Source organism: Anser anser, assembly GCF_964211835.1.
Source record: "Anser anser genome assembly, chromosome: 1".
NCBI lineage: Eukaryota > Metazoa > Chordata > Aves > Anseriformes > Anatidae > Anser > Anser anser.
Window position 1 is genome coordinate 6,291,922 of NC_139720.1, and position 15,008 is coordinate 6,306,929.

A 15,008-nucleotide genomic window follows, 5' to 3' on the forward strand; every position below is an offset into this window, starting at 1 on the left:
GCAACCTGAAGGTCTGTTTTCTTCTGGGTAGGAACTGGGTGGCTGACAGATCTATGTAATCATCTCCATTTCATCCCTGTGTACGGGGCTGAAGATGGAGAACAATAGCTCATGTGTCTGAGCCAACTCTTCGCTCGTGCAGGTGAAGCAAAGCTTAATCAGTTTCACTGAGCTTTTAGCAGCTAGAGTTGATGGAGAAAGATTTGCCTTTAGGTCTAATTAATTTGTCTGCCCTGGAGGATTCTGAAAAAGGCTTTTATTGTTGAGAAATGTACCACCCTGAAAGATTTTCAGATGATTAATTTTGTAGTGTGCCCTGTTCTAGTCATCTGTTAGGTCTACTCTGACCACTTTTATGTTGCTTGGTAGCTATTTTAACCTATCTACAAAGTTTCAGTTAAGGAATACCTGCCAGAAAAGCATGGCTTCAAGACTTCAAAGACTCCACCATTGCTCGATTCATCATAACTGTTATCACTCACAAAACTTGGCTGCTTAAGGCTGTTTTTCAATTTTCAAAAAAGAAGGGGCACCTGCACTCTAATGCAGAAAATCACAAACACGTTTGGCTCTAAGATGTCAGTGGCCATTAACGTGATACAGTTAGCAAATACTTAAATGTTTCTTGGACCAGGATTTGAATACTGTCAATACTTTCAGGCACATATCCTGAGGACAGCATACTCTTAAATGGATCAAAGCTTCAACACTTCAGGGAAAATTACAAAATTCTCCATTAAAAAAAAAAAGAGGGGGGGGGGGAGCAAGGGGTTATTTGTGTGATCCTATCATTTATTTTTATTTATTTGATTAGTGAAAACTTGAAGAAATAATTCTGAAATTCTATGTGGCACGACTTTGCCAATTTGGAGGGAGTAATTAAATGCCATATGTTAGCACTAACACATAGAAAAGTTGATAATTAATGCAGGCAGCTCCAGATCCAGGTGTGACTTTGACAGATTGTACGCAAGGGTTTTTCACAGCCTTACAAATAGGGATAAAAAGTCTGTTTTCCCCCCTTCCCTTTTGGATGAAAAAAAAAAATAATATATTACCATTTGTACATAATTAACTATTTATTGATTTGCTCAAAAGAGAAGGCAACTTCTGGGTGGAAAGCACACTCCTTAACTGACTGGAGCCCTCAAAATATATAATAAAGGGAAATAACTGATTTTTCAGGACATAATTTTGGGGATTTAGGGTTAGAGAAAAGGAAAGTTTTTTGAGTCTTAGGGCAGATTTCCCATTATTGTTACAAGGTTTAATTCTTTTCTAGCATGCAGGAAAAAATCCCTGCTCCTTTATTCTCCTGGGTTAGCACTACTGGTCTAATACAGACTGCAAACTGACAAATGCGGGTGTGCTCATGCAAAATGCTCATTAATGAAGCAAAATGAGTAAAGCTGAAATATTTGGAGCCTTCAGGATGTTATTCTGCAAGTTGAATGTAGTGCTGTCAGAAGGCAGGTGGCTCTGGTTTGAAAGAAGCCCCCACCAGCAGAAGCAGACTTCACCTCTGCCAGCTTCTGATGGCTGACATAGCTCTCTTCAAGCATGATACTGAGGCACCCTTGCTACTCATCACAGAGATAGTCTTGATGGAGTTAGGAAAGCTCATTTTGCTATAAAACAGACGTCTGCTGCTCGTCACACAAAGTTTCTACATTCAGGCAGAAGAATCCCACCTCAAATCCAGCAGGTTCAGCACTGGATATGTCACACTAACTGCCTGGGCAGCAGAGCTGACCTGCATTTGTTACATGTTTGGGTGGATTAGAAGTGAATCCCACAATTATTTGCTCAGGATGCTGTGCAGTTTCACACCTTCCTTCACATAGCTAAAAATTCAGGCCTTGTTCGGTGTGACCTTCTGCCTTCTCCTGCTCCATCAGTGCGGAGCACTCAGCCATCTCATCCTGCGCGTTATTTGCAGCCAGTGGTATCTCCTTCAGGTCACCAGAGTGGTGCAAAACAGCCAGAAGTTACAAATAGGCCTATGAACAGAGTCAGAAAGCAATGATATCAAATGCTTGCCAAAAATTTTGCATTTAGTTTCAGGATTCTGAATTATTGAAACCTAACCCTGGTGTGGGAGAGAGAATTGTCAAGCAGCAGTGAAACGTTTCTGAAATATGTGCACACAAATACCGTCCCCTGTGCCCTGCTGTCCTTCCCCCAGCTTTCTCCTTCCCCTGCTCTTATTGCCCAAAGCACTCGCAGCTTCCAGGCTTTCTCCACTCCCTCAGAGCTCACTTATTCCTCTCATCCCTGAGGCTGGAGCTGAGGACATCTGCATGTTAGGGTTGGGAGGTAGCTGGAAGATTACAGCCCCGTCTATTATTGTCCAAAGCAGGGAGGAGGCTCCCATGAAACAAGCTGTCCTGTCGTGCCAGGAGAGGTGATTTTTTTGAGGAGCTGACCTCTTGGCATTGGTAACAGCCAATAGATAACGTTTTAGCTGGGACTAGGACTGGAAACGTCAATTTTAGACGAGTATAGTTGGGGGACATAGCTTCAGAAACTGCTGTCCCTTCTGAAGCCAGCAGTGGCTAGCACCTTTCCAATCTCCACGCTTTGTTGGGTTGCATGGTCTTAATGTCGAGCTCCTCTTTTTACAGTTTGTGCACAGGCAAGGCAGCAGGCCTGGCTGATCGAACGGGGGGGCTGCTAACCTCTAAATACACTTGAGCCATACTTCTTGCAGTCCATTGTCTGTTCGATTCTCGCACCACATCTGCAAGGCAGGGAAGTATTCCTTTTAGAAAGGAGAGAAGTGGCTGACCAAAAATGCGGAAACAAATCCTGTCAGCCAGCCTTAAGCAAGTAGAAAAGCATTCCTTTCTCTGCGTGAGAATACATAGTTTAAAACTATTTCAGCCTAATAATATCAGATGTTCCATCAGACGGAGTGAAAACATGTCATTCTGAGCCTGACAATTGTCCCTTTAAATGTTTTTTATGCTGGGCCCCTGGCCAAAACAGAATAGAAATTTTCTTTAGCTTCAACGCTGATCAGCACTGACTAATAGCACTGAATGCAGGGCACGTCATCGTATCAATATGTTTTCTGTACTCTGAGCATTCTTTGTGAAATCTGCATTTTTAAGATGTACAGTACACGGGAGCTGGATGTTTAATTTACTATAAAATCACCCTCAAGCTGAAAACCTGCAAATCATCTTAGTTCAATTGCATATTTATAGGTTTACTAGCGAAACTGAAGGAGGCCGGTGGGGAGTTTGTCATCTGTTACTCTTTGGAAAATTAAAACAAAGACTTCCCATTTGCTTTGGAGGGGTAGAAAAGCGGCGGGGATCCTTGGCACCCTGATGGCTTCTGTTTGGTTTGTAGGGCAGGGTGAGGATCCCTGCATCAGTGAAAGATCTCTTTTTTTTTATTATTTTTTTTGAATCTCTGAATGAATTTCTTTGGTTTGAGTCGTTGTCCTTGCACCTAAGCAAGACCTTCAGCTCCTTATTCTGGAACTGCATGGTAGGCACTTGTCCGACAAGGCCAGCAGCTATTTTTAAGAGAGAGCTGGATCTGGTCACTCTTTGGGTAGCCTAAAATCAACTCACGTTTTAACTGCGTGAGTACTAGCTGACACGCAGGCAGAAGTTAAGAGGTGGCACCTGGGCTTGCCCCAGCTTGATCTGGGTTTGCAGCATGAGAAATCTTTACAAGTGCCTGGCAGCCCAGCTGAGTCCCTTGGTCATACCCTTTCCTGTGCCCTGGCCATAGTGTTTGGCTGTTGTTGAGGGAGCAGGCAGGCCACAGACCTTCCTCGAAGAGATTAGTCAAGGGAACGTAGGATTTTTAAGCAGCCAATTTACAGGTATCCTCTCACCAGCAGAGGTGAGTACCCATACTTTCTTCATGGCTGGGAGCAAGCCAATTCAGTTTCACCATCATTAAAATAATTATTTGCAGCACCAAAACCAATTGTGTATTATGAATCAGGTATAAAGTTTCACTGAAAGGCATTTATTTATATATAAATCCCGACTTCGAGCCTCATCTGCAATCCCACTGTTCAGCTGCTGATCTCTGTATACCTGGCTCATCCCATGCATTCGTCGTTTGTTAACCTTTCCTGAAGGGTTAACCTGCCAGCGGAACCCCAATATAAAGTGTGAATGAAAATGTTGAGACTTGAGGAATCTGCCGAGAAAAAACTTCTCCAGGGTGTTAAATTCACACCAATTTTCTTGCCAGCTTCTCGAGCAAGAAGCTGAGATTGTAGGGGCTGGTCTCTGGTTTGGATTCTGAAAAATGCCTGGTCTCGGTGTTTGCCTGTATAAAAGCTACAAATACTTTTTAAACTCTACAATTCTAAGGAAAAAAATACTTCAAATACCTCTCTTGTGATCAATAAACATGAACCTCTTCTTTTTATTGTTGAAATTATGAAATGCACTTAAAGTGTTGAAGTATAACACAAATAAAATCTTATGAAAATAGATGCAGTTTCTTATTCCTCAGCTGCAATTTTTTCCATTTGACAAACGTGTACTAATACAGGGAGAGAGGGTTGGAGAGCAACAGATTTTTTTTTTTGTAGGCCCAGAAATGAAAATACTTCGTTACAAAAATAATTTGCACAATAATAGAAATAAGTAAGTGCTCTGCAGCCTCTCTGGAGTAAAGCTTTCCTTCTCTTTTTGCATCCCTGCAAACTCTGACAGTCTACTCATTAACAGTGAATTGGATTTACATGCCATTTCAAGAGAAGAAGAAAGCACTGGTGTATATACTGTATAATAAGCGCTTAGATTTGGGGTTTAATATAGATGGGATGGTGTGTTAACATTTCTAAGTCTTTCCAGAGAGCTTTAAGTTTGAACCTGTTTCATTTTTGACACGAGTCCGCAGTTTTAGACCTGTAAATTTGAGTTTGATTAGCAGGACTGCCTGAGTCCTGCTGCTGCAGTGTCGCTTTTGCTGATTTTGGTGACAATACAGGCAAAAATTCTATCAATAAGTCAGGTAAAGCACCTTTTTCATGTTTTGGTTGTGGGTTGTTTTTTTTTTGTTGTCGTTTTTTTTGCAAACTCAGCATCATTGCAAATCAAAGGGTTTGGCTCTTGGAAAGCATTATGCAGCCCCCTTGTTAAAGTGCTGCCCTAGAATATGCCTTGTGTCCCCTTGGAGGGGAGAGGACTGGATCACTCCGAAAAAGGCAGGAAAATTTAATGTCTTCTTTTTCCAGAGCAGTGGGTTACATGTCTGCCTTTTGAGTGCCATGCATTAAGCTGGTTGAAATTGAAAGCTAAGATAGGAGCCTCTCTCTCAAAACATTTCTCAGGAATATTTTTCATTAGCTCATATCATTACGTGCACAATCCCCTCTTCACCTTCACCCCTGTCATGATTTCTTTCATACATGAGGGAGGTGAGGGAATTTATCTGAATTAAAATCTATGCAAAGATATCTTTACTCTTTCTAACAGAGGATGCTTTTCTCTTAGAAGCTGTGATGGGGGAGACATACGCAGAATGACTAAGGCAGCCAATTAATATGTTGTATAAACAGCAACCACCACTAAAAAAAAAGGCAGAGAGATAAAGAAAGCTGAGAGATTTTGGGTGGGGGTGGGAGGGGGGGGAAGGGAGGTTGTAAGTATAAAGTGTTTGCCTTAGGACTTGTCTTCAGTTACAGAGCCAGACTCACATGACTGGAGCTTGGTTTGATGTGGTAATGAAGCATTGATCACAGGAAAAAGATGAAATGGCCTTTGCTCATTCATTATTTTTATCTTCTAGCTGTGGAAGACAGAAAATTGTTCATAGGAATGGTTTCAAAGAAGTGTAATGAGAATGATATCAGGGTGATGTTTTCTCCGTTCGGCCAGATAGAAGAATGCCGAATCCTTCGGGGACCTGATGGGCTGAGCAGAGGTGAGTGTGCAGTCTGTAAAGTCTCTTTCCTTAAGCACTAATTGGGAGCTATATGTCACAGTCAGGGTAGGCATAGCCGCTGTCTGCAGCTAGAGGTTACGCCGTAATACGTCCCACGTGATGAAGGTATCCGCATGAACTTTTCACAGTGACTGAAATTATCACCTTTTATTTCCAGTGTCAGAAAGGTCTTGGTGCCAACATATTAACTTGTGTTATCGCACTGTTTGTCAGCTGGAAAGGTTCCTTTGCACCCTGAGAACACACCCTCAGTTTTCTGCTCTCACAAAATCAAAGATCCTTCCCTGACCCCATTTCTGCTTTGTACCATAAGGCCAAAAAAAAAAAAAAAAAAGGGACTGTAAATGACTGTTTGAAGACGTACAGGGTCATGGGAACTGGCCCACTATCTACTGAATTCCTGTGTTTTTTATAAACATATGCAAAACATAGGTCTGCTCTAACTCAGAAACAAAGAGGTTAGCTTGAACCTGAAAGCTTTACCTGGACCAAACTTTGTAAAAAGAGCTTCTTGAGCTTGTGCCTCTATCACGAACCGAAAACCAGGGGAGAGGTGCTAAGCGGCACCACCAAGAGTGGTCAAGCGGCTGACCTGAACTTTGAAAATGAAGTGCAGCACAGACTTCAATAGCTGGTGACCCTTTCTGAATGCAGAAGTGCCTTTTCAGGAAAGGCTCTCTGAAAACATATTGAAAAGAAAAATAAATGTATATTGATGACACAGACTGCATATTAACTCCATGGTACATGGATCTGAAATTATTCCTCGGACTGTGAACCTTCCCATAAACTCAGCGCTGGGTGGCACTGAGTAGAACAGGGCATCATGACAGCCCCATCTTTCAGTGGGAAAAGATTTTGGGGTACTAGCTGCTGTCATGTAATGGCATGGGGAGCAAAGTAATTTTAAGCGTGAAGCTATGAAGAACATCACTTCTATTTCAATAGAAATAAATTTAAAAAAAAAAAACATAGCACAGTTTATGCATTTTATTACATTTTCAAAAGGCACAGAAAAAAATAATTGTATCAATCTTACATATAGATATAGCTCTATTTATTTTTTTTACTTCTGGATCTATTTGCTTCCTGTAGGCTGTAGGATCCTCAGTGTTTTGTGCAACAATTTGTGCCTGGGGTTGAGAAACAGACGTTTTTGTTTTGTGTGCAGCCCAGCTCATTTTAAAAGCCTATACATTTCAGCAGGGGAAGTTGCATGTATTGCTATATATTTCATAGCACTGCTTGAAACATATACTCTACTACTTCTGAATAATAAGGGCTTGTTGAGAAGTTATTCTGACAATAAATAGGAAGCCCAAAGAAGATTATGCTCTTACATTTATGAATGCTTAGATTGCAATCCCAAAACTTTGGGGGCTGGCATACAGCAGTCCCTTCAGGCAAGTAGAGCATCAGGATCATGGTTTTTGCCTTGGGGAAGACCAGGGGAAAGGTCTGAGGTTGGTTGCTGCAGCTCAGTAATGACTGTTAACTGATGAGTCCACCACTGTCATCTGCTAGACCCCACATTGAGGGAAAACGAATCTTTCTGATTTTTAGTGATTTCACTTTGTAAGCAGCACAGAGAAGGGGTGATGGAAGACACAAGTGGGAAAAGAGCTAACTAACTGCTGAAATGATAACAAGATCTGGGCATCAGATGTTTTGAGCCCCGAAAGAATTAATTGACTCTTCAGCATCATCCAGCAAAGAAATGGACTTCACCTGGGATCTGTAGAAACCCTACTGCATTATTACCTTTATTCAATAGTCATTGGGTATACTACAAGCATAGAAAAGCTAACTATGAATTCAAATAGGGTAAATAAGGGTGGTGGGGTAGTTTTGTTCCTCCATAAATAGCAATATTAAAATCAGAAACTGGGATTTTGAAGCCATGTCGCTAATATATCAGGGAGAGCAGTGTCGTCTGCCAGCCAGCAAAGCCATAGAGTTAACGTGCTGCTCTCTCCTGCTGGAGGGTGAAGATCTTAGTCCATGTAGGTCACACACCAGTAGTCTTAGCAGAGCTGTATCCTCCCTGCTACTCGGGTTTATTTCGGTCACCATCATGACTGATATTCTGTCATGCCCTCATGCATCATGGCTTGTTAAACTTGAATTGCTTTCTACACACCCATGTTCACACTTGAAAATGAGTTCAGCTGTGCCAACCAGGTTTTCAGGCAGATGTTTATCAGCTTCACAAAATCACCACGCCATGAGAGAAGGCAAAGCGTTGGAAAAATGGTTGGTTTTGCAGAGCTGAAAAGAAAAGTGCTAAGGGAGATTTGCAGCAGAGGGAGCTCGGCTGAAAAAGCTCAGGGTGAAAAGCTGCTTCGCTGAAGCAAGAAGGAGAATTATAGAGTTAAATCTTAGTAATGAGTTCTGATACTTAATGAGTTTTAATTCATGTTACCGTTTCTCAAGATGCTAGTTCCCTTTGCCACAAATAATATTTGTTTTCCCAGCACCAGTTCAGATGTGCTTCCCTCCCGGACACAGAGGGGTGAATGAAAAATAGTCACTGTCTTAGGAAAACACTGTCCTCATGATGCCAGAGCCTTCGGGAACTCACAGTGCTCACAGCAGTGAGATGGAAATATGGTCCAATAAACTCTGTTTGGCATCTCTTTCCAATTGCATAACGAATGTGCATCATGGTATCATGGAAGAAAAGAGCTTGAAAAATATATTCATTGGTATTTATGCCAACTTTCGAGCTTCATTGAAGGATTCAGGCAAATAATCCTTATTACCAGCAGATAGTTGCAAGGAATAGCTCCAGGTTACACTGCTCAGTAGAATAATTTTAGTTTGTGCTGCTCCTTTTTGTTATTGTCGTTCTTTTCTCTCATAATGAAGAGTAAAAAGCTTTCAGCTGACTTTTCTGTCACGTCTACACTACAACAGCATCCATACTGCTAGCGTGGTAACAGTAAACCCATAGGGTTTTACTGTAGGGTTGTAGGGTACCACATGCTTCCAGTAGCAAGACGAAATCCCTTTCTGCAGCAGCAAGAGATATGTAACACTTGTGATGGGTGCAGTGTAAGTGTTAAGATAAAGAGAGAGGTTGAACTGGTTGTTCCTATTGTAGTTTCTAGCCAGGAGCTGACAGAACTTTATATTAAAGTCGCACCCCTTGCTGTCACTACTGATAATGTACCATCAGCATTTCCACTCCAAATTCCTATTGTCAGCTGTTTGAAACTCATCTGTAATACGAGACTAAAATGATGATACAAAGCTCCAGTGGTGGAGTGGTGTACTTTAAAGGAAGTGAGATTTTCTCCTTAACTCAAGTTTATAACTTGTTTTATTCTACCGGCTACAAGAAATAGGCAGCAACCAAAACACACTGCCTTCCAAAGGCTCTGGGATAGTCCCTGTGAAATTAGTTGGCTGGCAGAGAGTAATTCCTAGCTGCGAAGAGTATTAAAAAAATAAAACTACCCTGTTGGCTGTAGAGATAAAGAAGCCAGGGACTGAACAGACATGGAGGCTGGCCTTCGCTTTAGCAGGGTTCACGGGACTATCTAAAGAAGCTTGCAGCTGCCTGTACTATATTCATTATTCAAAGAGAAGGATTCAGCCTGCAGGGTTGTTTAATCCAGCACTTTTTCTGAAGAGCTAAGTATGCTTTACAAAAATTCATGATTGTGATATCATGTGCTAAGCTTCATTATCATGAAAAAGCAGAAGTGAACTGCCTCAGATGATTAAGATTTTAAATCACTTATTGTGAACGGCTTAAGGAAACTTTCAGACCTCCTGACTTCCAGCACATGTCTACATGACCACAGATGCCAACACAGACGGCCATGCCATGATAGCTGGACTGTGCAAAACTAGCCAGAAATAACCAAGTTTGATTTGTAGCTGGGCTACTAATGTGCTATATGTCTGTAGGTGAGTTGATTTTTTCATCATGTATTATCCCCTTCCTTAAAACAAGGATAGCAATGCTCCTCTAGCTTTATAAGATGCTTTTTTTTAGACCAGTAGATCAATATCTCTGTATCACTCTAGGAATTATTACCATCCATAACGATGATAAAAAAAATCCTCTTATCCTTATCACAGGAACACCACGCAACAAATTATTTGGCTGTATTGCTAAGTGCAGATTTATATAAGAGATACCAGAAACAACTCGACTGGGTTAATAGCGTGCTCTGAAGAAAACCTGCTAATAACATGTACAGACAATTGGATGTACCACGGAAATTGGGGAAAAGCTCCAAATATGTATTCCTACGCCTTCCAGGCTCCTGATTGTGTGTTGTGTTTTTTTTAACAAAATATCACCAGACACATGGGACAAGTGCACATTTCTAGACACATTGGTTACAGGAATATTTTTTTCTTTGTTTGCTTTAAAAGCAGGTTAGAAATGGCATGGAGAGTTATACCACGGTCAGGCAATTTAATTCCATGAAAATCCATTCATGACTTTCAGATTTGGGGGTTTTCTTGATGAATGAATAAGAGACAATTAGCATTTGCATCGTAATTATTTGCAGTGTAGAGTAGGTGAGGATGTTTTATGCCTTTATGTCTGGTTGTTTTTCCTTATGGGTATTACTGCTCCTTTCTGAGCTCAAGTAAGGTGAAGTGCCACCATGGGAGCAGCCTGGATTAGGGGCCACCTTTTGACCTCTGCATCAGTAAGTGATGAGAAACAAGCACAGGGGAAGTTCAGTGTTTTTTCTTGCTCTTCAGAAGCACCTTCCTACCTTATTTCTTTTACTGTAATATGGTAACTTTTTAATTTTCCCAGTCATTGTGGCACATTTAATTTTCTTCTTCCCCTGGTGAAACGTTTCCAAAGGTGTGAAGGAGCGAACACATCAAGTGACCAGTGTCTCAACTGGCCTGTGGCCAGGCCAGCAACTCTATATCTCAGTTTCCATTTCTGCACCTTGTCAGCAATCCCTGCTCAGAGGGAGGCCTGAAATGAAATAATACACACGAGTTTTTATGCCAGCAGGAGGGTCATCGAGGCACCGGTAGAGAATGTGGTCTTTGGAACCCGTTTGGTTGCATAAATTCCAGTTACTGAAGTCTGTACTTTGCCGGGTGGTTAATGGACTGCCCAATTAGAAACACTGCGAGGAAACCATGGATTTATCTAGAATTCGTCATCTGGTCAACAGTCGAGAAAAGTCAGTAAAGCCAAAGGGATAAGGCACGTTCACGATGTGCCTGTTGTTGGCTTTATGTGCCTGACATGCATAAACTAAAGAGCTTTACTGTGACTTCTTCAACAGACTTGACTTTGGGCAGAGTTGTTGCACTTGTTCCCAGACCTGCCATTGTATATCCTCAGCACTAGTTAATGACCCAATGTCTGTACAGTAAACTATTGGATGTCTTCATTTGGAGCTGAAACGTGTGTGACCCACTAAGACATATTTTTGTGTGATCTTTTTTTACTAGAAAGCTGTCTCCCAGGCTGGTCTTCCCTGCAGACTATGCTATAGTATCACAGTGTAGAAAAGGGAAAGTCTACTTTGCAATCTCAGCTAGAAATATTTTAGCACAGCTAGGACTTATTTTTATCACACTTAATTTCCATAGCTTTTTACTTGAGCCTTATCTTTTCCTTAAATAGAGACTTTCATCTCAGAGGATCCCAAATGCCTCTTGCAAGAGTATTTTTGCAGCTTTTCACTATTGTTTCTTCACAGAAAGTGAAGAAAAATCTCAATTACGGTAAACTGGGAAGCTGTAGCACAACCATTACACCACCAGCTGCGCAGCCTCCATGCATAATACTGCGATTGCTTGGATGCCTTGGAAAATCTCCTGAGCCGCCTTCTGTGTTGGAGGGGTCGCTGTATGGTTGTTGTTTTTTTGTTTTGTTTTGTTTTGTTTTGTTTTGTTTTTAATGGATTACATCTGCCCTTCTTTCAACTCCAGAACTTTAAAGGCGTGTTTTTTAAACTCCCATTTTTAACTCTAGGCCTGATTCCAAAATGTCTAGGGGTTTTGCATCTCCCTTTGTCTTCAGTGAAGATCTGGGGGTTTTAAACCTCTGGTAGACAATGGTGGTTTTATCTGGGAGGTTTCATGTGTAGATATGAAATCAGACCCCTTACCTTGAGGCTTCTGTGGTTAAAAATGTTCTACTTCACTGGCAGCTCGCTGGTATTGATGTTATGTTACTCTGTGCATGAACTGCCAACTGAACATTTCAAAACAGCGTATGAAAGCCTGAGATGAGAAGAACCGAGTGAAGCAGGAACTGAAATGGGGCAGCGCTGAGCATCTTCAAATATTTCAGATTAATTCGAGCAGCGAGCCCTAGTTATGGGGTGGCATGGTTCAAGGAGGAAGCTTTTCTAACTTTGCAGCCTTTTCAAAATTCTCTTTCAGTTCTAGGGGGGAAAGAAGACCAACCTGTGAGTTTGGACGTTACGTTAGCTGAGATGGCAGATGCAATAACATGCTTCAAAATCTCTGTGCTGGAGCTGGGTGCCCTCCTTCAATTCTGCCTGTAGCAGGAAATTATTTGGTGAAATCTTTCCCTAGTCAACCTATCTCTTGTAGGGGGTGAGAAGGCAGCCTTAGAGAAAGAACCAAAACTCTCAGCCTTCTTTTCTCCATCCCCTTTTGCTCCTGTTAGTAATCCCTGACGTTTTGAAACCAGAGGTGATAAATAATTGCAAGGTGACTTTTAGATTAGTCATATTTACAAAAGATTTATATATATCTATAGATAGATAGATAGATAGATAGATAGATAGATATAAAAGGAAGTAATTTCAATACATTAGCTATAGAAATATGCCTTCTCTGGGTTTTTGCTCCCAATCTGAGCTCCGTAGCTCCAGTAACAGGGCAGTAATTGAAGTATCAGAACTTGGTATGGTAGAACAGAAACAGTTTGCTTGTAGCTGTTGGTGCAGAAGAGCTTGGCCCATGGCACTACAAGTAATGCAGAGTTTCATATGATGAGGTGAGAGGCCATGGAAATCTTTCTTGTTTCCTTGCACTACGAGGCATGAAATCTGATTAGTCTTGTCCTGTTATAATTGTGATTTACAATCCTAAAGCTACTGGCATGTTCCCAAAAGACCACCTATATCCATGAGATATAGAGTGGAGTATACTGAAAAGAGAGCATTTTCCCAACGCGTCAGAAACCAGGATGAGTATAGGATGGTTCAGGGCTGCCAGAACTCATCTAGCTTTAACAAGTAAAACCCAGTGTGCTCAGACACCGACTTTTGATGAAATTCTAGATGCCCAAGGAAAACATCCTCCTAAAGTGTATATGTTCCCCATATAGAAAATTAAAGGTGCTGCTGTCACCTGAGGCAGAAAATACAAGTATCTCAGAAGAACAACTTTTCTCAATACCTAACTTATACGTGCAAGTCTGGCGATGAAGTGGACTGAATCCTGTTATCTAGGTTTAGCTTCTCTCCAGTGTGACATAAAAGGAAAGGATCCCAAGTTTCACACATAATAAAATATATAGGATCCCATGTTTCATACATAATAAAATACATGTGCATGCATAACATATACAAATACTGAGCATGTGTCCAAGTTTGATAGCTGAAAAAATTGCCTTTAAATATGAATGCATGTAGCTTTTAGTCTGGAAAGGTGGTTTAATTATCTAGCATCTAATTGGGGTGCTTGATGGTAACAACTGAAAGTCTAGGTTATCAAGTAATTTAGAAATGAAGTTGTCTAGTGAATTTTTACCATGATTATTTAGGCAAATTAGGTATTTGCTGTGCAAATGGGCAGTCCATCGGTGGGAAATGGCTTGCTGACCAGAGATAACAAGGGGACCTAACCTTGTAGCCTCTGGCTGGCAAACCTCAATTAAAATGCAGTCCTGTCTTCTCCATGGAATGCTGTTTCCAAATGCTCATATTCAAGCCGCATAACCTCATTCATCAAGCATTCCCCTTGCCCAGAGAACAAGTTTCTTTTAAATAGGTAGCTTGCTATACAGCACTTTGCAGAGATCTGCTACGGAAGTCTTTTCACTCCACAACAAAGGAAAATGGGATCCAAGCAAATGAATTTGGGCTGGGCAATGAGGAGGGAGGTTTTGCTGTAGCAAAGTCCCCAACAGCTGAGCTTTGTGGTTAGAAAGAGAAAAAGCTTAAGGGAGGGAAGAGTGAGTCTGCTTTATCTTGAGAGGAGTACAGCTTTATTTCTCTGCTGATTCACATTTCTTTTGAGACCTGCTAATTGCAACATCTCTCAGTAAGTTACTTACAGCAGTACTGCTGGGTAGAAATTGTGATAAATGCATAAACTGTGTCTTACTGATTTTTGTTGACATTTTACATGCTTCTTATGCATTCTAAACCTCCATTCAGTAATTGTCACTATGGTACACACTCCTGGATAATGAGAGCGAAAGAATTGAATGAAGCAGTTTCTTGACCATTATGAACAATATTATTCAAGGCTCTATGGGGTTTCTTGCCTGCCCTCCAGTATATCTCTATTTGTGCTCATCCCCTTATGAATTATCAAGACAAGAAATGAAAATCCTCCGTGTTATTTCCTCTGTTAATGATAATAACAGAAATGAGTTTTTTTTTAAAAGAGATTACTTTGATGGTAAATTTGGGCCTCTTTAATTTTAATGCACAGCAGCAACATGGAAGCTAGCAGAGGTACTGTAGTTTATTTACCCTTCTACTGCACATTTGGTCTAGAATGCTGTACAGAAAGCTGTTCGTTACATCATTTTCTTTGACAGGACATTGATGCTGAATAGCAGTAGTATAGCAACATGTAGTGTGTCTAAACAGCAGTAAGACATCATCAGTTCTTACATTACCTGAGAAATATATAATGTGTCATGACACTGCCGTGAAGTTTGCATAAAAGGATCCTGACTTCTGATTTTATAATGGTGACCCATCAGCCAGAGGTTCGTAAGCCAGCTTAGGTTTTCTTGTACCAAGGGCCTTTACATTAAAGAGAAAAAACTACCGCATGATGCAAAAATGCATTGACTTTATTTTCATGACTAGATGTAGTGCTTTTGGGTAATGATCAGGCATTGCTTTCTCTTACTGTTGTTTGATTAAAATGTG

General features: G+C 41.0%; 1 protein-coding gene across 17 annotated transcripts in view; it reads left to right on the forward strand.

Moving 5' to 3' along the window:
* CELF2 (CUGBP Elav-like family member 2) overlaps positions 1–15,008 on the forward strand; it is a 568,240-nt gene that overhangs the window by 490,317 nt on the left and 62,915 nt on the right. For all 17 annotated transcript variants that reach the window (XM_083819746.1, XM_083819754.1, XM_083819752.1 and 14 more), the window contains one exon: positions 5,770–5,904. In XM_083819746.1, coding sequence (XP_083675872.1) covers positions 5,770–5,904 — 135 coding nt within the window. The remainder of the gene's footprint in view (positions 1–5,769; positions 5,905–15,008) is intronic.